The 24,763-nt window shown below is 42.6% G+C and overlaps 1 protein-coding gene across 1 annotated transcript; it reads right to left on the reverse strand.

Moving 5' to 3' along the window:
• Window positions 1-328: 328 nt before the first annotated feature.
• Window positions 329-22,406, reverse strand: LOC126413164 (protein tramtrack, beta isoform-like). The gene is made up of 3 exons (XM_050083059.1): window positions 22,185-22,406; window positions 5,123-5,500; window positions 329-343 (listed from the first exon to the last, which is right to left on the reverse strand). The coding sequence occupies exons 1-3, from the start codon at window positions 22,404-22,406 to the stop codon at window positions 329-331; spliced, it is 615 nt and encodes a 204-aa protein (XP_049939016.1).
• Window positions 22,407-24,763: the final 2,357 nt, after the last annotated feature.

The following is a 24,763-nucleotide window of genomic DNA, read 5'->3' on the forward strand; positions in this document are numbered from 1 at the left end:
TGAACAAATGTGATTAATTGGATAAAGCTAATGATTTCATGAATACCACAGGCTTCGAAGTCCTTCCTAAAGACCCTACTAAATTGTTAAAAGAGAATGTTAAATATGTAATCAATTCATACAAAAGCATATTTTCTGAGTTTAAAGTAAAACTGTCAACTGATATGAACCCAGTGCCTCCTAGAAAGTATGGGCTTCTTAAACTGTATAAACAAGATGTTCCTATTCGTCCAGTTGAATCATCATTCACTGCTCCATCTTACAAAGTAGCTAGTAACTGGATGTCCTAATTAAGAGCAAGACTAAATTCAAACCAAAGCATGGTATTTCAAACTCCATGGACCTAGTTAAAAGTTATATCTGTCTCTCACAATGATAAATAAGTATCCTTTGATGTCTGCAGTTTTTCTAACATACCAGTGATAGAATGCATTGATACTCTGACAGAGCTGATGCACAAGTCTAATGTCAGTCCTGTGGAATTGAATGACTTGAGACTAGCTGCGCAGATATGCTCGGGACAGAACTATTTCCAGTTCCAAGGGACTCTTTATAAACAATAAGATGGCTTAGCTATGGTTTCCCCTCTTAGTCCACTGTTGGCTGGAAGATTTATGGACCATTTTGAACAAATATTTTTAAAAGAACCTTTGAGTGCAAATGTCATATACTGGTTTAGATATGCAGATGATGTCCTGTGTATGTGGACTGGTGCTACAAGACAACTCAACACATTTTTGGAAAACCTAAACAGTCAACATAAAAATATCCAGTTCAAAAAATCCATAAACTTCTTAGATCACACCTTTGACATTAGTACACACACACATTGTTTCAAAATTTACAGAAAAACTACAATTACAGACACAGTAATACCTTCTTGCTCACAACACCCCATAGCACACAAACATGCAGCTTTCCACTCAATGGTACACCATCTCATATCTGTCCCCATGTCCAGAGATGATTTTGAAGCAGTGTTAAATACAGTAAAATTTATTGTCACAGCCATTGGTTACAAACCAGTTCTTACTGACCAAATTTTGCACAGGAAACAAAAACGGAAAATTATACCCCTCCTGTATGCCCCACCTGCTTCCCCATCCACTGGCTGCAAGAAATGGTGTACACTACCATTCCTAGGTCAGGTATCACAGATTGTAGCCGAGGCACTGAAATTCTGCAACTACAGGCTTTCCTACTATGTCAGGAACACGACAGCCCAATGTGTTTTAATAGGAAAGATCAGATCCACTTATTAGCCAACAGTGGGGTATACAAAATCACCTGTTCTGATTGTGACAAATTTTACATTGGTCAGTCAGGCAGACATAGCAACTAGGCTGGCTGAACATGAACACAGCTGGAGGTTTCAGAATTCTGACTCTGGATTTGCCAACTATGTGCTGAGTGATGGCCGCCACTACCAGCCAGTGTCCTGTGTACCTCACCTATCAAACAAAGGCCATAAACTCAACCTGATGAAACCCTGAAAATTGACAAACCTCTTGCTGACAGTCCAGATCTAATCCTAAATGACCAGACACAGCTCAACACTTCCCCTCTCCTAAACTTCATATAATCATCTCTGTTGTTCATTACTTCCCGCACTGTCTCTTCCTACATATTCCCATTTTCCTGTATTCATTAAGTTCTCTTGTTTTGTTGAAGTTGCCTTTGCATTCCATATAGACTGTAGTTTCAATAGTTAAGGCTTTCTTCCAACTGGTACTTGTATTACTGTCCATGTTTAATACCCCTTGCATTTGTCTCATCAAATATTGCTCATATTTGACTTTGTTCATTTATTTAGTACAAACTGTTACATAGCCACTGTTTTCATTATAATGTTAACGTTAAAATGCAGTACCACCACACTCTCTAAGATTGCATCTACTGTAGGTTCCCTCAAACGCCTCCATTTTCGTGCATTCAAGTATTTCTGTTTATCTTATTGATATTGCTTAAGTTCCTCATCTATTCTGTGGTTATATTGATAACTGAGTCTTTTTTAATTGGTTTGTGTATCACCCTCCATGTTTCATACCTCCTGATGTATCCTTGTCTAGTACTAATTTTATTTGATTTTATTAGTTTTGTTTATTGATAGAAATTGTTATGTAGGCATGCTATTCCTATTTTATGTTTAAGGTTTTTCTGTCTACTCCATTGTTATTTATGTACTGTTCAATTTTTAATTTTTCATTGCATTACCACTACACTGTCAAAGATGTTACTTACTGTTTGTTTGTACTTCAGTCTACACATGTTACTTCTCTGCCAATGTTGTTTGCAAACATTGTAACTTCTTTGGTGATAATATTCAGTAAATGTCTGAATATGGCCTTGTAAGGCGAAAACTGGTTAAAAAAGTAGAAGTAATATTGTAGAACAAAAGTAAACTGGTGCTTTTCATTTATTAAATAAAAACTAGTTCACAGTGATAAAAATCAGCAGTCATGAAGGTTATGCCAAGAAATTCATTGGAGTAAAAGAGTTTGGATCAAGAACTCTCTTTTATATACTGAGGATGTTTGCTGGGAGGAAACAGATACTATGTGGAGGAAATAAAAAGTAGAATATCTGTAGTAATAGAGTTTTTGAAAAGGTGAAAGTTCTGTTAACAGCAGGGTGTATACGTGGACAAGGAAAAAAAAATTCCCGGATTTTTTCCAGATTTCCCAGTTAAAAATACACTTTCTCCCGGGTAAAAATACACTTTTTCTGTGTTAAGTGACAGTATACTCTTCCTTGGCACTGTAAAACTCATCAACCCTTTGAATGTTTGTGGTTTTATATTCCGACATAGAATTTTCTGGCACTTTAGAAAATGAAACTCAGGGAGGAAAAACACGTTTTGAAATACCTTTCATGTGTAGCAACATGTACGCTGCAAATTTTCGTATTACGAAGGTATAAATCTGAATTCCAACAAACACCGCATGTCACTTTCCAAAGCATTGAAATCGAGATTGCGATGCACTTTTGTAAGCGTCATAGCTCATGTCAAGTGATCTCACCAGCTGATAATAGAATAAGACACGTGATGCAGTCAGTCAATAGCAAGATTACTCTTATGTAGCTCTAACACACAAATAAGGAAAGTTATTGGTTTAAATTAATATACATAGCATTCACATAAGAAGATTAATACGCTGGAATAGAAGCTAAGCTTCCACATATAATGTTGATGTTTTTTGAGCATGTTACCCTCTAAGATACATCACACAAATGTGCCAGTAAATTTTTAACAACGATGTAAATGTCTTCTGGGCTCGAAATTCTTCCAAATGGTCGTCCTCAAAGAGTTGATTTTTAAATGAGAGCCAAACGCTTTGTGATTTAAGAAATTCATCGTACATTCTCGCACATAGTTCATCTTGTGTAAACGGAAATTTAATTTGAATGTAAGGCTTTTCGAACCACCAATCGCAACATTTTCCCGCGACCTGTTAGAAATAGGTTCGTTTCAGCAGTTGCCAGAGAGCGCCAGATAACAGGCGTCACCGCACTTCCGCAGCAACGATGACGCAGGAAACCCCATGTTCCTATGTGTAAAACATTAAAAGAACTTACATTATGACATAAAAGAAACAAGACATCAGAGGATACTTCAAGAGCATCGGAATTTCGTGAACCATTCTAAAATGCATTCTAAAGTGCACATTCGTATGTCCAGATTCGGATGCAAATTTTCTTGGAGTACCAGTATTGTATTATCTCATATTTGGCTCTTTATAATGGCATAATGCCATACGTGCACTCGAAAAGCAGCTAATAGTTGAAACTAGCCAACAGTGTGAAATTAAACACTTTGTTTCAAATAAATTGACTGCATCAGCCGAAAAGATTTAATAAAAGCCAAATCTGTTTAGCAAACCGACAAAAATAACTTCGTTGTTCTGCAAGGCGATTAATGCTTGACTGTCAGAAAGGTGGAAATAAAATCTGAAATTAGTAACATTTTTGCCTTCCGTAATTATGCGAAAGTATTTTAATTGATTTGCTAGCTCCCGGCCACAAAAATCCGTTTTGTTTTCGTTTAACGTGAGAGCAAGAAACAAGGAGGAAACAACAAAACCACTGTACGTAAACACAAGTCACGTGGAGACGACCCACCGCCCCACCACAACTCAGGCTGCTCTGTGCATCAGCCCTGGATCTACGATATTTCCGAACCAGGACAATACTAGATAGTGGCACCCGGCCACACTTCTGTAACCAGAAGCAACTGTGCATACCCAAAAGCCCGCCCGCAACTGCTCAAACGAATCTAATTTGAACAGTTGTCACGTGACGCTCATCGGAGGCAATTTGTTGTTATCAAACATTGCATAGTCTTTGACACACTTTGCTTGTGGCAGACGCTCGCCTGAGCACTGTGTTTTGTTGTTGTGCTAATTCTGAATTTGATTTAAAGAAAATTATTGCTCTTTCTACTTTAAGACAACTTGGCGCATTTCCTTTGCAACTTGTTTCATTTCCGTTTTCTTTTTTCTCTCGTGCATGTTTTGTTGCTGCAGAATTATTCTGCAGTAGCGGGATACAGTAATATCCTTTGTTAGAGTATCGGTTCTTACCAGGCAAAACAACAAAAATTTAACTGAAAACTACATCAATGAAAAATTCCTGGAATTCTAAACAATTCCAGGATTTTTCCCAGTTTTCTACCGGGTGAAAAAATTCACGAGTTTTTCCCGGATCTCCCGTTTGTCCCGGGTCGTATGCACCCTGAACAAGAAAATGAATTCTTCTACAATTGGGAGAAAGATTCTTCAAGTGTTTTATGAGGGAGAAATGATATGAGAGAGTAAAGAATGAAGAAGTGATTCAAAAAGGAGGATGGGAAGTAAAGGAACAGTTGTGGGATTGCTAGGAATGAGGGAAACAACAAATAGATACTGGAGGAATAATTGCGATAATGAGAGAGAGAGAAAAGGGAAGGGCACTTGGAATGTTGGCTGATAAGTGAAGGAAAATTAACAGCATAGTGAGGCAGAAGCGCAGGGCAGAGTAAAGTGGGGAACGTTCGCTCGATACTTGTCATGAGACAGCTGTACCAAAAAGTTTTGGAAGGTAACAATTTGCGTTGCAGTGACTGGCTGTGGCGAATGTAGCTTACCGTGAGCTGGTCGTCGCACTGAGGCGCAGACTGCGTAACATCGCCGTTAGGAGGCGCAGTGCTGGCGTCGGCTGCTGCCAACGGATCGGCGCCGGCGGCGCAGACGCGCAGCGTGCTGGAGTGCAGCAGGCGCACGCCCAGAGACGCCGCCGTCTCCAGCAGACGAGGCAGCTCCGATGCCGAGACATCCGTCCGTCCGCGGTACATGAGCTCCAGCAGACGGTACATGTTCTCCGGCTCGATGCCGTGCAGCATTACCGACACCGGCTTCCCGCCACAGCTGTGGTGCTCCAGCAGCACGCGCTGCAACATACACGGCCGAGCCTCACTGTTTGTTAGCCTCGCGCCGCGGCCGAGATGCCATGTGTCTCCGGCAGCCTATAATGAGACAGAGAGCTCCAGCAATACCGAATACCATTCGGATAGGGCTTGAACCTCTATGTCGTCTCTCCTTACGTACCTGGTGTATGTCAGGGACGACGAAGCTCTTTTGTCTCGACTAAATGTTGTTCACTCTAATTGCCTTATCGGCCATTGTTTGCTTGCAAAGAAGGAGATGGAAATTTCGTCGGCCCCGTGCAGTCCGCAGACGCCGGTATGGGAGATGTCGTCCGATGAAGCGTGGTGTTATTCGCAGGAGGAGACGATGGAATCGTAGACGTCCGCTTAAGGTTTCTACAATTCCTCTTGGCAAAATGTGTCGATGGCTACTCAATTTCTGGAAACTATTAATGTTGAATTTAATTATGGCGGTAAAACTGGTTCTGTGGATGGGAAATTTGATTCATATGCCGTTTAGTATCCTGCTTTTAGGCAGGTTGTAGGCACTTCAGTCTGGAACCGCGTGACAGCTAAGGTCGCAGGTTAGAATCCTGCCTGGGGCGTGGATGTGTGTGATGTCCTTAGGTTAGTTAGGTTTAATTAGTTCTAAGTTCTAGGCGACTGCTGACCTCAGAAGTTAAGTCGCATAGTGCTCAGAGCCATTTTTCTGTCTGGCCGAGTCAGATTGACAGAAATTGAAATAGGCCTTCTTCAGAGTTATTATGGACTGGCCATTAGACGAACTGCTCCTCTTAATGATGTTACAACAATGAGGAAAGCTGTATGGGCAACCTACATTCATAAGATGTCTACAGATGACCACCCTGTTCACGGACTTTGCAGATTCTTGGTGTGGTTACCAAAAAGCAAAAGAAAGTGGTCAAATACACCATCATAACCGTTCTCTTCCTGCCTGTTAGAAATGAAATAGAACAAATTTTTAGAGACCTGAGTGACCCTGTTTTGCTTAGTAAATGTCTTCATAGGGGCACTCAGAATACAAATGAAAGTTTCAACTATTGCATATGGGAAAGATTACCCAAGAATGTTTTTGTAGGACTAAATACATTAAAAGTTGGTGTACTAGACGCAGTGATACGTTTCAATGATGGAGTGATAGGGAAGTTGGAAGTCCTGAGAAATTCAGGCACAAAATATGGCTCTAATATGGAAGATCAACTGCTTGCGTGTCGCAGACAACGGGTGCATGAAGCTGAAAGATTCGCTCTTCACGTTACCAAAGAAGCAAGAAGTGCTGAAAGGAATACCAAGTGGAAGCCTGAAGACGAAGAAATGCTGCAGGATGAAGACAATGCTTCAGGAATGTTCTGAGGCACAGGACTCATATCTTCAATCGTTGTTTCTCGCAAGTTGTATTTTTCAGAATTCAGGTACAAATATTTACTAAAGTTTATAAAGCATTGCTCTATTTGTTTTCTGTAACTTGCAATAGTCCATACTTATTTAGCAGACCTAAGCTTTATTTCAGAATCAACTAAATTATAGAAAAAATAACATTTTAGCAGGGAAAAAAATATAAAAATTAAAATTTAAGATGTGATATTTTTTATCCTTGTCATATACATAATTAGTGGAATTAAATACGTCTAATACCTCAGCCATCATGTCTTGCATATCTGGTAAACATTTGGTCTCCTTCAAATGTATAACATTGGATTAAATGCTACCTCAATTTGAGGAAGCATTTTGGAAAAAATTCATGAATTTCTTTGTATTTTTTTAATAACCCTAAGCAGGTTCAAAAATGTTTACTTCTAACTTGCTTAGAAAGTGTGCTGCGTTGCCTGATTTCAACAAAAAAATCTATAAAACATATACGTTATAAATAGTGCGAGGAAGAAATAGGTGTTGATTTTTACATAATATTGATCTGGGAAAGTACCCTGTGTCCTATCGGATACGGCCCCGTACGTCGCACATTGATTTCTGCGGTTATTCCACGCGTCGTCGCTCGTCCTGTTAGCACTGACAACTACACGCAAACGCCGTTGCTCTTCGTCGTTTACCGAGCGAGGTGGCGCAGTGGTTAGCACAATGCACTCGCATCGGGAGGACGACTGTTCAAACCCGCGTCCCGCGATCCTGATTTAGTTTTCCGTGATTTTCCTAAATCCCCTCTGGAAAATGCCGGAGCACGGCCGATATCCTTCCCCATCCTTCCCTAATCTGATGGGACTGCCGACCTCGGTGGCCACGCGGTTCTAGGCGCTGCAGTCCGGAACCGCGCGACTGCTACGGTCGCAGGTTCGAATCCTGCCTCGGGCATGGATGTGTGTGACGTCCTTAGGTTAGTTAGGTTTAAGTAGTTCTAAGTTCTAGGGGACTGATGACCTCAGATGTTAAGTCCCGTAGTGCTCAGAGCCATTTGAACCATTTCAGATGCGACTGATGACCTCTCTGTTTGGTCCCCTGTCCAAGATCAATCAACCAACCAACCTCTGTCGTCAACTGAAGGACGTCGGACACTGCGTTGTCCGTGGTGAAAAGTAATGTATGAAATTTGGTGTTTTCGGCACTGTAGATAGCGGAATTCTGTATTCCCTAACAATTTTCTAAATGGAATGTCCCATGCGTTTAGCTCGAAGTACCATTCCGCATGCAGAGTCTGTTAATTTCCGTAGTGCGGCCACTATCACGTCGGAAACCTTTGCACAAGACTCACCTGTGTACAAATGACAGATCCATCAATGCACTGTCCTTTTATAACTTGTGTACGTGGTACTACCGCCTAACGTACATGTGTATGTCGCTATCCCACGACTTCTATCACCTCTGTGTAATTTGTTGTACGAATAGTAAATTTCCTGGTCACAGGCATCATTCCACTGTCAGTTGAGACAATTTTTGAGGGAACTGAACGAAGAGCGTGGAGATATTGTGTATTACTGCAGCGTACGTTGGCCTAGACAAGGGACTTGCCTTGAATGATTTTTCAATTCAAGATTCGCTATTGTTGAATTTATAGAATTAGAACATTCGGAATGGATTGTCAGCTTCGCATTTTAAGTGGTTTTTACTGCACATTGCCACAGTAAGCCATTGCACTGTGAGAGAAAACCTGTTTCTGATTTCAAGGGGATAGATTTAAAAAAGAAAATAGCATTGAGGAAGAGACATATTCTAATGAGAAACAGTGTTCCTTTTCCTAAGCTCATTTGCGTTAATGTAAACGTGAGGTTTTGAAGAATTCATTGTGACCGTGAAAGAATTACAAGGATAGTTTTCTAAACATATTGATGACGCTGCCAATCTTAGATCTGTTTTCGAGACGGTTTTCCGATAGAACTGAAAGCGTCCATGAGAATGTGCCAATGGAACAAATTGATCTGCATGTTAATTCCCGTTAAAGGACAAATTCTTTTTTCGCTAAAACTGTCCAGGAGGACTAAGATATTTTTTGGGGGACGAGTTTTTATATCTTCATAATGAGACTGCAAATGGGATAACACACATTGCTGGAACAAAAATTAGTACACCATTTTACAGGTGGCCAATTGATTCAAGATTTAGTGTTACAACAGTACCTCTTGAGTACACAAAATGATAACATTCACAAATCAATAGGCAAGTGGCTCTGAATTACAAGGTATTGACCTACGCTGAAACACCGATATTAGTACTGATTGGCGTCCCCTCCAGAAACGCCAAAGGTGAAAAAAAGTCATAGCTTATCGCAGACCAGATCATAGGGCCTGGGGTGCGGCAAGTGCGTCTTGGACGAATGCATTCTACGAGATAGCGCTCGCCAGGTCTACATTATACGCGCAAACGACCACCACTGGTGTGGAGGCAGAATCTGCTTTTGTTGCTGAAAACCATTGCGCGCCATTACAAGCGATCCTCTCACGGCGTCTGTCGACCTGTGCACGTTTATGCTGTGGCACAAGTGGAAGACGGGATAGAGGCATGCAATCCCGTAGTCCCACTGGTAATAACCAGTACGCCCTATTCGTGTTGATTCGTCTGGGCTCAAAGGCCTTCTTACCTGTGCTGTGGTAGCTGTATAGCTGTATGAAGCTCCACTGCTGCCCTTACATTACGAGAATCCTGGCGGGTGTCTGTGCAATGTGGACATCCAGTATATCATCTGTTGTTGTTGTTGTTGTTGTTGTTGTGGTCTTCAGTCCTGAGACTGGTTTGATGCAGCTCTCCATGCTACTCTCTCCTGTGCAAACTTCTTCATCTCCCAGTACCTACTGCAGCCATCCTTCTGAATCTGCTTAGTGTATTCATCTCTTGGTCTCCCTCTACGATTTTTACCATCCACACTGCCCTCCAGTACTAAATTTGTGATCCCTTGATGCCTCAGAACATGTCCTACCAACCGATCCCTTTTTCTAGTGAAGTTCTGCCACAAACTCCTCTTCTCCCTAATTCTATTCAATACCTTCTTATTAGTTATTTGATCTACCCATCTAATCCTCAGAATTCTTCTGTAGCACCACATTTCAGAAGCTTCTATTCTCTTCCTGTCTAAACTAGTTATCGTCCATCTTTCACTTACATACATGGCTACACTCCATACAAATATTTTGAGAAACGACTTCCTGACACTTAAATCTGTATTCGATGTTAACAAATTTCTCTTCTTCAGAAACACTTTCCTTGCCATTGCCAGTCTATATATTATATCCTCTCTGCTTCGACCATCATCAGTTATTTTGCTCCCCAAATAGCAGAACTCCTTTACTACTTTATGTATCTATCTAATTCCCTCAGCATCACCAGACTTAATTCGACTACATTCCATTATCCTCGTTTTGATTTTGTTGATGTTCATCCTATACCCTCCTTTCAAGACACTGTCCATTCCCATCAACTGCTCTTCCAAGTCCTTTCCTGTCTGACAGAATTAAAATGTCATTGGCGAACCTCAAAGTTTTTATTTCTTCTTTATTTTAACACCTACTCTGAACTTTTCTTTTGTTTCCTTTACTGCTTGCTCAATATACAAATTGAAAAGCATCGGGGACAGGCTACAACCCTGTCTCACTCCCTTCGCAACCACTGCTTCCCTTTCATGTCCCTCTACTCTTATAACTGCCATCTGGTTTCTGTACAAATTGTAAATAGCTTTTCGCTCCCTGTATTTTACCCCTGCCACCTTCAGAATTTGAAAGAGAGTATTCCAGTCAACACTGTCAAAAGCTTTCTCTAAGTCTACAAATGCTAGAAACGTAGGCTTGCCTTTCCTTAATCTATTGTCCAAGATACGTCGTAGGGTCTGTTGTGACTTAGCAAGACAGCCAAGTCACAAGGAGAAGAAGCCGAAAGGCACGCGCTTAAGCTCACGCAGGCTGGCGCGATGTTTGGAACAGGACAATGTCTTGAGAATTGCAATAAAGTACGAAAATCTTGTAATACTTAACTTTAATCCATAATCGGTGTACATCGCCCTTGTACAGATATAATCTCCATTTCCATATACTGGTAATGGCGCCTTGCTGGGTCGTAGCAAATGACTTAGCTGATGGCTATGCTAACTATCGTCTCGGCAAATGAGAGCGTATTTGTCAGTGAACCATGGCTAGCAACGTCGGCTGTACAACTGGGGCGAGTGCTAGCACGTCTCTCTAGACCTGCCGTGTGGTGGCGCTCGGTCGGCAATTACTGACAGTGGCGACACGCGGGTCCGACGTATACTACCGGACCGCGGCCGATTTAAAGGCTACCACCTAGCAAGTGTGGTGTCTGGCGGTGACACCACAGGGTCAGTATTGCTTCACGTGTTCCAACATTTCTACGGAATCCAAACATATTCCCCGAGGTCGGCTTCTATCAGTTTTTCCATTCGTCTGTAAAGAATTCGTGTTAGTATTTTGCAGCCGTGGCTTATTAAACTGATAGTTCGGTAATTTTCACATCTGTCAGCACCTGCTTTCTTTGGGATTTGAATTATTATATTCTTCTTGAAGTCTGAGGGAATTTCGCCTGTCTCATACATCTTGCTCACCAGATGGTACAGTTTTGTCAGGACTGGCTATTCCAAGGCTCTCAGTAGTTCTAATGGAATGTTATCTACTCCGGGGCCTTGTTTCGACTTAGGTCTTTCAGTGCTCTGTCGAACTCTTCACGCAGTATCATATCTCCCATTTCATCATCATCTACATCTATTTCCATAATATTGTCCTTAAGAACATCGCCCCTCTATAGACCCTCTATATACTCCTTCCATCTTTCTGCTTTCCCATCTTTGCTTAGAATTGGCTTTCCATCTTAGCTCTTGATATTCATGCAAGTGGTTCTCTTTTCTCCAAAGGTCTCTTTAATTTTCCTGTAGGCAGTGTCTATCTTACTCCTAGTGAGATAAGCCTCTACATCCTTACATTTGTACTCTAGCCATCCCTGCTTAGCCATTTTGCACTTCCTGTCAATCACATTTTTGAGACGTTTGTATTCCTGCATTTTTGTATTTTCTCCTTTCATCAATTAAATTCAGTATCTCTTCTGTTAAACAAGGATTTCTACTAGCCCTCGTCTTTCTACCTACTTGATACTCTGCGGCCTTCACTATTTCATTCCTCAAAGCTACCCATTCTTCTTCTACTGTATTTCTTTCCCCACTGCTGTCAATTGTTCCCTTATGCTCTCCCTGACACTCTGTACGGGTTCCATCTCCTTAAATTCCCACCTTTTTGCAGTTTCTTCAGTTTTAATCTACAGTTCATAACCAATAGATTGTGGTCAGAGTCCACATCTGCCCCTGGAAATATTTTACAATTTGAAACCTGGTTCCTAAATCTGTCTCTTACCATTATATAATCTATCTGAAACCTTCTAGTATCTCCAGGGTTATTCCATGTATACAACCTTCTTTCATGATTCTTGAACCAAGTGTTAGCTACGATTAAGTTATGCTCTGTGTAAAATTCTACCAGGCGGCTTCCTCTTTCATTTCTTAGCCCCAATCCATATTCACCTACTACGTATCATTCCCTTCCTTTTCCTACTGTCGAATTCCAGTCACTCATTACTATTAAATTTTCGTCTCCCTTCACTACCTGAATAATTTCTTCTATCTCATCACACATTTCATCAATTTCTTCATCATCTGCAGAGCTAGTTGGCATATAATCTTGTACTACTGTAGCAGGCGTGGGCTTCGTGTCTATCTTGGCCACAATAAATCGTTCACTATTCTGTTTGTAGTAGCTTACCTACTCCTGCATTACCCCTATTTGATTATGTATTTATAACCCGGTATTCACCTGACCAAAAGTCTTGTTCCTCCTGCCACCGAACTTTACTAATTCCCACTACATCTAACTTTAACCTATCCATTTCCCTTTTTAAATTTTCTAACCTACCTGCGCGGTTAAGGGATCCGACATTCCACGCTCCGATCCGTAGAACGCCAGTTTTCTTTCTCCTGATAACGACGTCCTCATGAGTAGTCCGCTGCCAGAGATCCGAATGGGGGACTATTTTACCTCCGGAATATTTTACCCAAGAGGACGCCATCATCATTTAACCATACAGTAAAGCTGGAGGCCCTCGGGACAAATTACGGCTGTAGTTTCCCCTTGCTTTCAGCCGTTACATCATCTATAGGTATGAATATTTCACGTGACAACTGATACCAGCATCGTTGCATAACTGACACGGCACATCCATTTGGTGTGGCAATTCTCCTAAAGTACCATAGCGCTACTAGGAAGGCCCCAATTTTACACCCATCATACTCGCTCAGAAGGCTGTACAAAGCATGACGATTTCTGTGGCATAGTTTCCTGCTTGCATCACACATATCCAGCACAATGACCCTTCTGGTTATGAGCATTCCCTTTTAAAGGATAGACACAGACGGTACTCTGGTAACTATGCGATTACGCTATCTGTTGCCAGACGACGTTGAAACCGTTATCAAGACATTTACTATCGCCAGGTGGCATATACTGTCATGAAATCCTAATTGACGGTGTCTTTCCAGATGTACTAATATTTTTATCTGGCAGTGTAATTTGATCAACATTTGTGTGTAAATGGCTTTTTCAGTTATAAAACTAAACAGGTCACAATTATGTGGCAATATGAGTGCGAAGATCTGTGACACTATCTGTGTCTAACCATATGCCGACAGATTGTACCAGAAAGCCGGCCTTAGCGGCCGAGAGGTTCTAGGCGCTTCAGTTTGGAACCACGCGATCGCTACGGTCGCAGGTTCGAATCCTGCTTCGGGCATGGATGTGTGTGATGTCCTTAGGTTAGTTAGGTTTAAGTAGTTCGAAGTTCTAGGGGACTGATGACCTCAGATGTTAAGTCCCATAGTGCTGAGAGCCATTCGAACCATTTTTGTACCAGAAAAAACTATATTATTTCTTCAATGCGCCAAAAATAATAGTGAAAAGTCTTTTTGTTCCTGATCTGTGTTGTTGCGAAATACGAAATTCATTGCCATCCAAATGCGTAACTTTTGCAGTTTTGCGCTCTTCCTCCTCCACATGATCAGACGGCATGAACAGTCGTGGGGGAGAGACCATGCTGGTAAGAGAGTTACGATACGAGAGCAAGAGCACTTCCTGCTTGCCAAATTCTTGGCCATCCCTAGTGTATATGATTTTGAATCAGCACCTCTCTTCCACTCAGCATAGTAACCTCAACTGGGTTCTGTTTTTTTTAAATGACGTAAAGGCTGCCGAAACAATGTCAAAGATATTTTTTCAGCCTTGAGACATGAAATCTACGTACGAGAGTAATCCCAAAAGTAAGGTCTCCTGTTTTTTTTTTTTTTTTTTTTGTATAAGCACATAGACCTGTTTGTTTCTACAATGGTTTACATCAGTTTACAGCTTGAACATTTAGCTATTTTTCGACATAATCACAATTTCTGTCGATACATTTTTGTAGACGCTGTGGCAGTTTTTGTATGCCCATGTGTTACCAGCTCGCCCCCTTGCTGTTCAGAAAGTTATAAACCTCTTCATTCACTTCGTAGTTGGAGCTGAATCGCTGGGACCACAATTAACGCTGACAGGTTCTGTGAAACTCTGTAAAAACTCAGACGGGCAAATCAGAACCGAAGAGGAATCAAACCGGCAAATCAGAACCGGAGAAGAGGAATGTTGAGCAAGGGCGTATACATTCTTCATGACAACGCTCGCCCACACATCGCTCGGCAAATCGTTGCTCTCCTGCAACAGTTTCAGTGGAACATAATCACCCACCCACCCTATAGTCCTGAACTGGTGCCGAGTGACTATCACCTGTTAAAGAACATTTGGCCGGAAAGCGATTCAGCTTCGACGACGAGGTGAAAGAAGAGGTTCATAACTTTCTGAAAAGCACGGTGGAGAGCTGGTATGACATGATCATACAAAAACTGCCACAGAGTCTACAAAAATGCATCGACAGAAATGGTGATTATGTCTAAAAATAGCTAAATGTTCAAGCTGTAAAGTGATGTAAACCATTGTAGAAATAAATAGGTCTATGTACTTATAAAAAAATAGGAGATCTTAATTTTGGAATTACCCTCGTATCATCACCGTAGAAATCCAAGGCTCAGAACACAGGTGGAAGCAGTCCCTAGTCGTAGGAAACGCGGACACACAGTGCGAGCGATCACCGTGCCGGGTATTGTGCTACATCAGACCGCATGTCCCGACAGCGTCGAATGGTTACCACAAGTGGCCTGCTACCACTTACAACACCCAGCCGCCTTCGGGAAGCCCTTACCAAATATGGTGTTGATGAGAGGTTTCGGCGTCACACAGTGATGACGCCACAATCACACAATCGGCAGGTGGCATTACACTTAATTTCAATCCCGCCGTCATTCGTCATTCGCCAGCCATCGTGGACCGCAACGCTCCGTCTCATGCAGATGATGCCGCTGCCTCTGCTGCCGCCAGGCCCCAAACCCTGACCATAAATTAGCTGCCAGCCCTGGAAGCCGTGCCCCATTCCGCCACCAGCCGAGGCGGCGAGGCGAGTTCCTGACTAGCCCTCGCTGGCACTAGGCAACAGGGACCTCTCGTGTGTGACATAGCACTGCGTGCTTTTCTCGCGACACAACATCAGCAGCCACTGCAAGCGCTTGGTCAGCAATTGGTGACCAGTGCACGTAGATCTGTGCTTGTGCGCCAACTACTAGGGAGCGCTACAACCGCAAAATTTTTAGTTGGTAAAAACAAACTAAAATAAATATTTTTCACCTACCTTAATAAAAAAAGTAATGAACTATGAACACGGTAAGGTGCAAGTTAAAATTTCTGTCCTCTAGAACCCATCTGTTTCAGGTGTCTTCGTGCGAAGGCAACCGAGCAACGCACTGCCCCGTTTCTTGCCTTTCTGTGGCCAAGTCAAAGGCACTCTCCAGAATAACAGTCGCACTATACTGTGAATGGTATCCCGTCTTTTCGGCTTGCTATCATGTTTCTTTACAAAGTGACACGCTAAAATATGCTGACTTCATTCGTCAACAATAGTTTTAAAACACGTGCTTCCCAATATTGAGCAATAATAAAGAATAATCTGCGATAGAAGGAAGCCGATTGTAACGGGTTACCTCAATAGCTATTTCTTAAACATAACAGGCGGTCTGATTTAAGAATTCAGTGAAATTGTTTTCATGTAATACGGATTTTTATCTTTTTTTTTTTTTTTTTTTTTTTTTTTTTTTTTGAGACAATGGCTTTGAAGGACGCGGGATTTGATAGTGTGCACTGAAGTGATGTTACCGCATTAACAAATAGTACAAGAACTGGCTCTACTGACGGGATGCGTGGAGCAAAATCTATTCGCCGGGCAACAATTTTCGTAGTTGACTTAAAATTTTCGTAGTTTTTAAACGCTTACTGGGCGCATGTGGCCAGCTGAACCACAATATCATTGCTTCTGTACATACTTTAGAATTCGAACAGTTTCCTAGTCGCTATGGACAAATTCGTCACACATTTGTCGTCATCGTTACAGGTGGACATTGCTAACACCGATAATAGTGAATGGCATGTTCAGACAAAAAAAAAAAATAAAAATAAATAACGAATCCGATAATGGGTCTTCTGTGATAGGTCAGTCTTCATGTATGCTTATAGTACTGATACAACTTACTTTATCACACCAAACATATTTATGACACAGGCAGTGTTCATAAAAGATTATAAATAAAAAGCAATTATTTTAAAAAATAATGAGACTCCCCAAAAAAACATATACTATTTTCTGCCATTTATATGCACCCACAAAAATTTTGGAAAGTCGTCGCCCTTAGTCCAGTGGAATCATTGGCTACCAGTTGCGTATATTGTTAATAAAGTACCGTTGCTGTTCATCAACGTCTGCCTTAAATGGCAGAAAATCCTAAGAAATTTTGGTCTTATCTCAAAGCGGTAGGTGGATCAAAACAAAATGTCCAGACACTCTGTGACCAAAATGGTACTGAAACAGAGGATGACAGACTAAAGGCCGAAATACTAAATGTCTTTTTCCAAAGTTGTTTCACAGAGGAAGATTGCACTGTAGTTCCTTCTCTAGATTGTCGCACAGATGACAAAATGGTAGATATCGAAATAGACGACAGAGGGATAGAGAAACAATTAAAATCGGTCAAAAGAGGAAAGGCCTCTGGACCTGATGGGATACCAGTTCAATTTTACACAGAGTACGCGAAGGAACTTGCCCCCCTTCTTGCAGCGGTGTACCGTAGGTCTCTAGAAGAGCGTAGCGTTCCAAAGGATTGAAAAGGGCACAGGTCATCCCCGTTTTCAAGAAGGGACGTCGAGCAGATGTGCAGAACTATAGGCCTATATCTCTAACGTCGATCAGTTGTAGAATTTTGGAACACGTATTGTGTTCGAGTATAATGACTTTTCTGGAGACTAGAAATCTAGTCTGTAGGAATCAGCATGGGTTTCGAAAAAGACGGTCATGTGAAACCCAGCTCGCGCTATTCGTCCACGAGACTCAGAGGCAGAGGGCCATAGATACGGGTTCACAGGTAGATGCCGTGTTTCTTGACTTCCGCAAGGCGTTCGATACAGTTCCCCACAGTCGTTTATTGAACAAAGTAAGAGCTTATGGACTATCAGACCAATTGTGTGATTGGATTGAGGAGTTCCTAGATAACAGGACGCAGCATGTCATTCTCAATGGAGAGAAGTCTTCCGAAGTAAGAGTGATTTCAGGTGTGCCGCAGGGGAGTGTCATAGGACCGTTGCTATTCACAATATACATAAATGACCTTGTGGATGACATCGGAAGTTCACTGAGGCTTTTTGCGGATGATGCTGTGGTGTATCGAGAGGTTGTAACAATGGAAAATTGTACTGAAATGCAGGAGGATCTGCAGCGAATTGACGCATGGTGCAGGGAATGGCAATTGAATCTCAATGTAGACAAGTGTAATGTGCTGCGAATACACAGAAAGATAGATCCTTTACCATTTAGCTACAAAATAGCAGGTCAGCAACTGGAAGCAGTTAATACCATAAATTATCTGGGAGTACGCATTAGGAGTGATTTAAAATGGAATGATCATATAATGTTGATCGTCGGTAAAGCAGATGCCAGACTGAGATTCATTGGAAGAATCCTAAGGAAATGCAATCCGAAAACAAAGGAAGTAGGTTACAGTACGCTTGTTCGCCCACTGCTTGAATACTGCTCAGCAGTGTGGGATCCGTACCAGATAGGGTTGATAGAAGATATAGAGAAGATCCAACGGAGAGCAGCGCGCTTTGTTACAGGATCATTTAGTAATCGCGAAAGCGTTACGGAGATGATAGATAAACTCCAGTGGAAAACTCTGCAGGAGAGACGCTCAGTAGCTCGGTACGGGCTTTTGTCAAAGTTTCGAGAACATACCTTCACCGAAGAGTCAAGCAGTATATTGCTCCCTCCTACGTATATCTCGCGAAGAGACCATGAGGATAAAATCAGAGAGATTAGAGCCCACACAGAGGCATACCGACAATCCTTCTTTCCACGAACAATACGAGAATGGAATAGAAGGGAGAACCGATAGAGGTACTCAAGGTACCCTCCGCCACACACCGTCAGGTGGCTTGCGGAGTATGGATGTAGATGTAGATGTAGATCCGATTTTACTTGCCTAGCACCTCCCATCCCCCTACTTCTTACAATGCAGTTGCGATTAACAGTGAGATTTTATTTTTTGGTCATCTGTATATGTGCTAATTTTAGTGCCGTTCACTAAAATGTATCTATTAGGAAAGTGACACAGTGTCCAAAACCTGAAAGCTGTCCGTAAAGAAAAATTTGTATGAGCAGAAATGTTTAAACGTTAGTCTTTCCTTTTCTAAACTAATGCTGCGTGCACGTCGTAAGGCAGAAAGAAAGTCCGAGACATTCCACGTTAAAAAAAGCAGTCGCAATGCCTATTGATCACACTTGAGTGATTTCACTATATTTTTTAACTTTGCTGATTACGTAGTCACGGTAAGAAGTTTGCAGTCTCAGTACTTGCAAATCTGTACACCCTTACTACATATGAACGAAACATTCGTTTATAGACTTACAACTGAGATATACAACACATTATCTCCTCTAATGTTATGACTTATCTGAGGGTTGAATTTAGCATTGCACTGAGGTGAGAAAGGTGAATATCAGGAGCAAACACACAGGAGGTCAATTTCATTATCCTCATGGGATGGAGGATTGTGCACTTCCGTACTCAAGTTACTTTTACCGTTCCTGACATATATAAGGACGGTTCTTGTTTCGCCATAAATGTAGCCTTTCACTTACATCTGAACAGTACGGAAAGTTTAAATCATTTTTGAAAGACAGTCGACTATATGTCGATGAGTTCGGAACTTATTTATTTCCATTTGTTTCACAACAATCATCTGTTCTGACATTTTTTCGTAATAACTTATACTGTGTATGGCACTTATTCACTAAGGTTCTACCTGCAAAATATAAAATTAGGTTCGAGGCGAACGGGAGAGAAATGATCGCCAAAGAAGGGAGTGTGGCTTCAGCGCAGTGTTGTAGACTTTCTGTGTCAATTATGATACTGCGATTAAAGAAATTTGTTACGGCTGACCTAGCAGTAAAGGGAGTCCACACCGCTGACACTTTCTGCAGGATGCCTAGCGATGATGCGACGTACACGGTCAGGTCAACGTGCAGTTACCACTCACAGACGGCAAGTGGAAATACTAGCATCGGAAGATATATAAAACATGTTGGGGTGATGCGGCAAACAGTGCCGTCCTTGTCTTAAGGAAACGGAGTCATTTATATGACATCCAAAAGGGCCTGACCAGTTGCTTTCCTGCCAGGGGTAGAAGCATTTCCGAAACGGCTAAGTTTCTAAACCGTTTGTGCGGCGTCGTGGTTAAAGTATACAGCGCACGGCAGTGTGGCTCTATCAAAAAATGGCTCTGAGCACTATGCGACTTAACTTCTGAGGTCATCAGTCGCCTAGAACTTAGAACTAATTAAACTGAACTAACCTAAGGACATCACACACATCCATGCCCGAGGCAGGATTCGAACCTGCGACCGTAGCGGTCGCTCGGTTCCAGACTGTAGCGCCTAGAACCGCACGGCCACTCCGACTCTATCCAAAACCGGAGCAGATGCAACTGTGGTGCTCCAGAGGTCACAGACCGCAGAACTGAATGACAGCAATGGTGATGTGATCGAGAAGTAGACGTGCAACTGTTCAGCAACTGACCACTGGCAAGGGAACCTCCCCATCGCACCCCCCTCAGATTTAGTTATAAGTTGGCACAGTGGATATGTCCCGAAAAACTGAACACAGATCAATCGAGAAAACAGGAAGAAGTTGTGTGCAACTATGAAAAAAATGAGCAAAATATACAAACTGAGTAGTCCATGCGCAACATATGAAACATCAAGGATACTATGAGCTCTACCGGCACGGTAGCTCAGCGTGTTCGGTCAGAGGTTTAGCAACCCTCTAATAAAAAGAAGACTGAGTTAATCGATCAACCACGAACTTAAACAGATGTCTTACGACGTCGGCCCCCTAAATCTGGGGGGAGGGGGGGGGGGAGGTGCGATGGGGAGGTTCCCTTGTAAGATGAGCCAAGCAGCTATCAGCACTGCCTCCTCGATGAACGTCCACGGACCTTTTGCCTTTTACGGCGGCTTATATCCGGTTTCAGCTATTGAGATTTACGTGAGAACGCTGCTGCGTATGGGCCTCTGCAGCAGGTACGTGTCTCCTGCAGCCATGCAGACTGTTTTTCATCGGCGACGAATGAGAGAATTTGCACGGCAATACCCCACAAATGGAAGTGCACTGAATGGCGGTGGGTGTCCTTTTCAGATGAATGTCGTGTTAAGCTCTATCGTACAAATGACCGTTGGCATGTATGGTTAAACTCCATCGGGTGATCGTCATGGTCTGTGGAATGTTTTCCTTGGCATTCCTTGGGTGATCTCGTCATTTTAGAAGGCACAATGGGTCTCTACTAGTATGTGTCTACCCTTGGAGAACATGTCGATCGCTGCATGTAGTTTGTTTCTCCTAAGTACGATGACATCTACCAACATTACATAAAACGTGTCACATGGGTCGCAATGTATGTGCGTGGTTTGAAGAGCAACAGGATGAGTTTGCCGTACTCTCCTTGCCGCCACTCTCCCCACATTTAAACCCAGTCGAGAACCGAGGACAGCTGCCCACGGCTCCGGGGTCATCAACGCTCAATATCCCGATCGGTAGGTTCGAGAACTTCATTTACCCTCTTCCTGCAAGTATCGCGCTGCAAATGGTGGTTACTCAGATTTCTGATCGGTGGTCACAATAATGTGGCTGTACAGTATATTTGGGAGGGGGGGTTCCGTTGTGTAATTTAAAACTGATATTTGCTAACTGATACTGTCTTAAATGAAGGAATATCACTCTCTGTATGCCTAGTCAGGAATGACTGTTGGTTTCCGTCAGTCACGAAATTTTAGCTTAGTCTGCACGACCTGAGTTTGAATCCATACACAGAATGAGACTATTCATCGTGTTGTTTGAAGTCTTCAGCCCTGTCTCGCGATATCTGCGGTATTGCAAATTAAGCTAAGCGGCCATTCGCTAGAAAATTACAGTAGGTCTATGTGCACCAAAATTACGTTATTACTTTATTAGGTTTGTTTGAGCAATTCAAGACACATGATTCAAACACTACTTTCCGTCATAACTACAAAGATCTGATGCACTCACAGTAAATTTTAGGTAACAAAAGTGTCTGCACCGAATGAGGAAAAATGGGATCTAATAAGGACATAGCCAGAAAAAGTTATTAGCGAAAGCCTTATGTGGCCTAGAGCCGGTAAACATTTCATGATCTATGCGATCGAAACGCTGTCAATTAAAAAAAATGTAAGCAGCCAGCGTGATGATCATGAAGTTCTTTAAAGAATTATTTGAGCTACAGACGTGTCTCTATCAGTTTGCCAGCGACTACATAATAAATTAAAATTACAGTACGTTGAAGCGTTTCATCACATCTTGCTTGCTGAAAATACTGGTTTAATAGCATCACAGATTAGTTAGAACGACATGCCACATGTGTCCACTTTCCGGTAAATTACACATTTCACTAAATAAAACCTGTTGTCAACGCCAGCCGTTACACAATAGAGAATGTGGTCTTAATCACTTTCGATGTCGATAAACTACGTTCTCAAGAAGCAATTGTGAGTCTACACATGTTAAAGTGAAACAATGCCTTTACAACTAAGTGCCGGGACCACTGTTCACTCCCCAGCAGAGGCACGAGTGTCTTACAGGTTGTGACAATACACGTGTCTCACGTGTTGGAGTCTTTTCAAGAGCAGGACGACGGCTCACCTCAAAGTAGGCACTGCAAGCGGACAGCATGACGCGATGTGCCTTGAAGTGACATCCAGAACACCACAGCGTCACGTCCACGAAAGCTTCTCCAGAGAAGTAGCGGAACAGGTGTGACAGCAGTTCTGTCTCATGTTTGTCCCATTGAACGGACATCATCATGCCACACACACCTGAAACAAGTAGAGTCCGTGACAGAATTTGCGAGACTCCTTCCCTTTACCTCAAGTTGAACTGCAAAGATTTATTGTTGTTATACGGTACAACAGGCAAACATACACTGTGCTGCCAACGTACTGATTAACAATAGGATTTAGTTTCTTCCAGTGTAAAACGTGGAAGGAAAATAACCATTTACAATCTCCACAGACAGTAATAACAAATTTCTTTGTGTTGAGCGCTTTCTGTAAGACTTGACGTACAACTGGTAAACAGATTTAATTGCTCATACGCAGTTTCATATTTCCCTCAGGCTGACGCACGCTTATCTACGTAGCTGTCAATGTACACTACTGGCCATTAAAATTACTACACAAAGAAGAAAAGTAGATGATAAACGGGTAATCATTGGACTAATATGTTATACTAGAACTGACATATGATTACATTTTCACGCAATTTGGGTGCATAAATCCTGAGATATCAGTACCCACAACAACCACCTCTGGCCGGAATAGCGGTCTAGATACGCCTGGGTATTGAGTCAAACAGAGCTTGGATGGTGTGTACAGGTACAGCAGCCCATGTAGTTCATCAAGAGTAGTGACTGGCGTATAGTGACGAGCCAGTTGCTCAGCCACCATTGACCAGACGTTATCAATTGGTAAGAGATCTGGAGAATGTGGTGGCCAGGGCAGCAGTCGAACATTTTCTGTATACAGAAAGGCCCGTACACTACATGCAACATGCGGTCGTGCATTGTCCTGCTCAAACGCAGGGTTTCGCTGCGATCGAATGAAGAGTAGAGCCACGGGTCGTATCACATCTGAAATGTAACGTCCACTGTTCAAAGTGCCGTCAATGCGAAAAAGAGGTGACCGAGATGTGTAACCAATGGCACTCCATACCATCACGCCGGGTGATACGCCAGTATGTCGATGACGAATACACGCTTCCAATGTGCGTTCACCGAGATGTCGCCAAACAAGGATGCGACCATCATGATGTAAACAGAACCTGGATTCATCGTGCACCCAGGTTCGCCGTTGAGTACAACATCGCAGGCGCTCCTGTCTGTGATACAGCGTCAAGGGTAACAGCAGCCATGGTCCATGGACAGCGATCTGATAGTCCATGGCCGGTCCGGGTGGCCGAGCGGTTCTAGGCGCTACAGTCTGGAACCGCGCAACCGCTACGGTTGCAGGTTCGAATCCTGCCTCGGGCATGGATGTGTGTGATGTCCTTAGGTTAGTTAGGTTTAAGTAGTTCTAAGTTCTAGGGGACTGATGAGCTCAGAAGCCGAGTGCCATAGTGCTCAGAACCATTCGAACCATTTTTGATAGTCCATGCTGCTGCGAAGGTCGTCGAACTGTTCGTGCAGATGGTTGTTGTCTTGCAAACGTCCCCATCTGTTGACTCAGGGATCGAGACGGGGCAGCACGATCCGTTACAGTTATGCGGATAAGATGCCTGTCATCTCGACTGCTAGTGATACGAGGCACTTGGGATCCAGCACGGCATTCCGTATTACCCTCCTGAACACACCGATTCCATAACCTGCTAACAGTCATTGGATCTCGACCAACGCGCGCAGCAATGTCGCGATACGATAAACCGCAATCGCGATAGGCTACAATCTGACGTTTATCAAAGTCGTAAACGTGATGGTACGCATTTCTCCTCCTTACACGAGTCATCACAACAACGATTCACCAGGCAACGCCGGTCAACTGCTGTTTGTGTATGAGAAATCGGTTGGAAACTTTCCTCATGTCGCCGCGCGGGATTAGCCGAGCGGTCTAGGGCGCTGCAGTCATGGAGGTTCGAGTACTCCATCGGGCAAGGGTGTGTGTGTTTGTCCTTAGGATGATTTAGGTTAAGTAGTGTGTAAGCTTAGGGACTGATGACCTTCGCAGTTAAGTCCCATAAGATTTCATACATTTGAACATTTCCTAATGTCAGCACGTTGTAGGTGTCGCCATCGGCGCCAATCTTTTGTGAATGCTCTGAGAAGCTAATCATTTGCATATCGCAGCATCGACTTCCTGTTGGTTAAATTTCGCGTCTGTAGCACGTCATCTTCGTGGTATAGTAATTTTAATGGCCAGTAGTGTAGTTTCAGTGAATATAGAGAAGTATAAAACTTGAGATGTCGCACTTTAGACGTATTAGTCTACACTTACGACCCACTGAAATGAATCGTAGCTTACATTACTTGAAATTATGTGAATTACATCATGGACGGCGAACGACTGACAGTAAACGTTATCGGGACTTCAAGTCTCTGCCACCTGGATCACTCCCTATAAATGAAATTGCGTCTGGCGGGTCGTGAAGCTGCCGATAACGACAACTTG

Source organism: Schistocerca serialis, chromosome 7, assembly GCF_023864345.2.
Source record: "Schistocerca serialis cubense isolate TAMUIC-IGC-003099 chromosome 7, iqSchSeri2.2, whole genome shotgun sequence".
NCBI lineage: Eukaryota > Metazoa > Arthropoda > Insecta > Orthoptera > Acrididae > Schistocerca > Schistocerca serialis.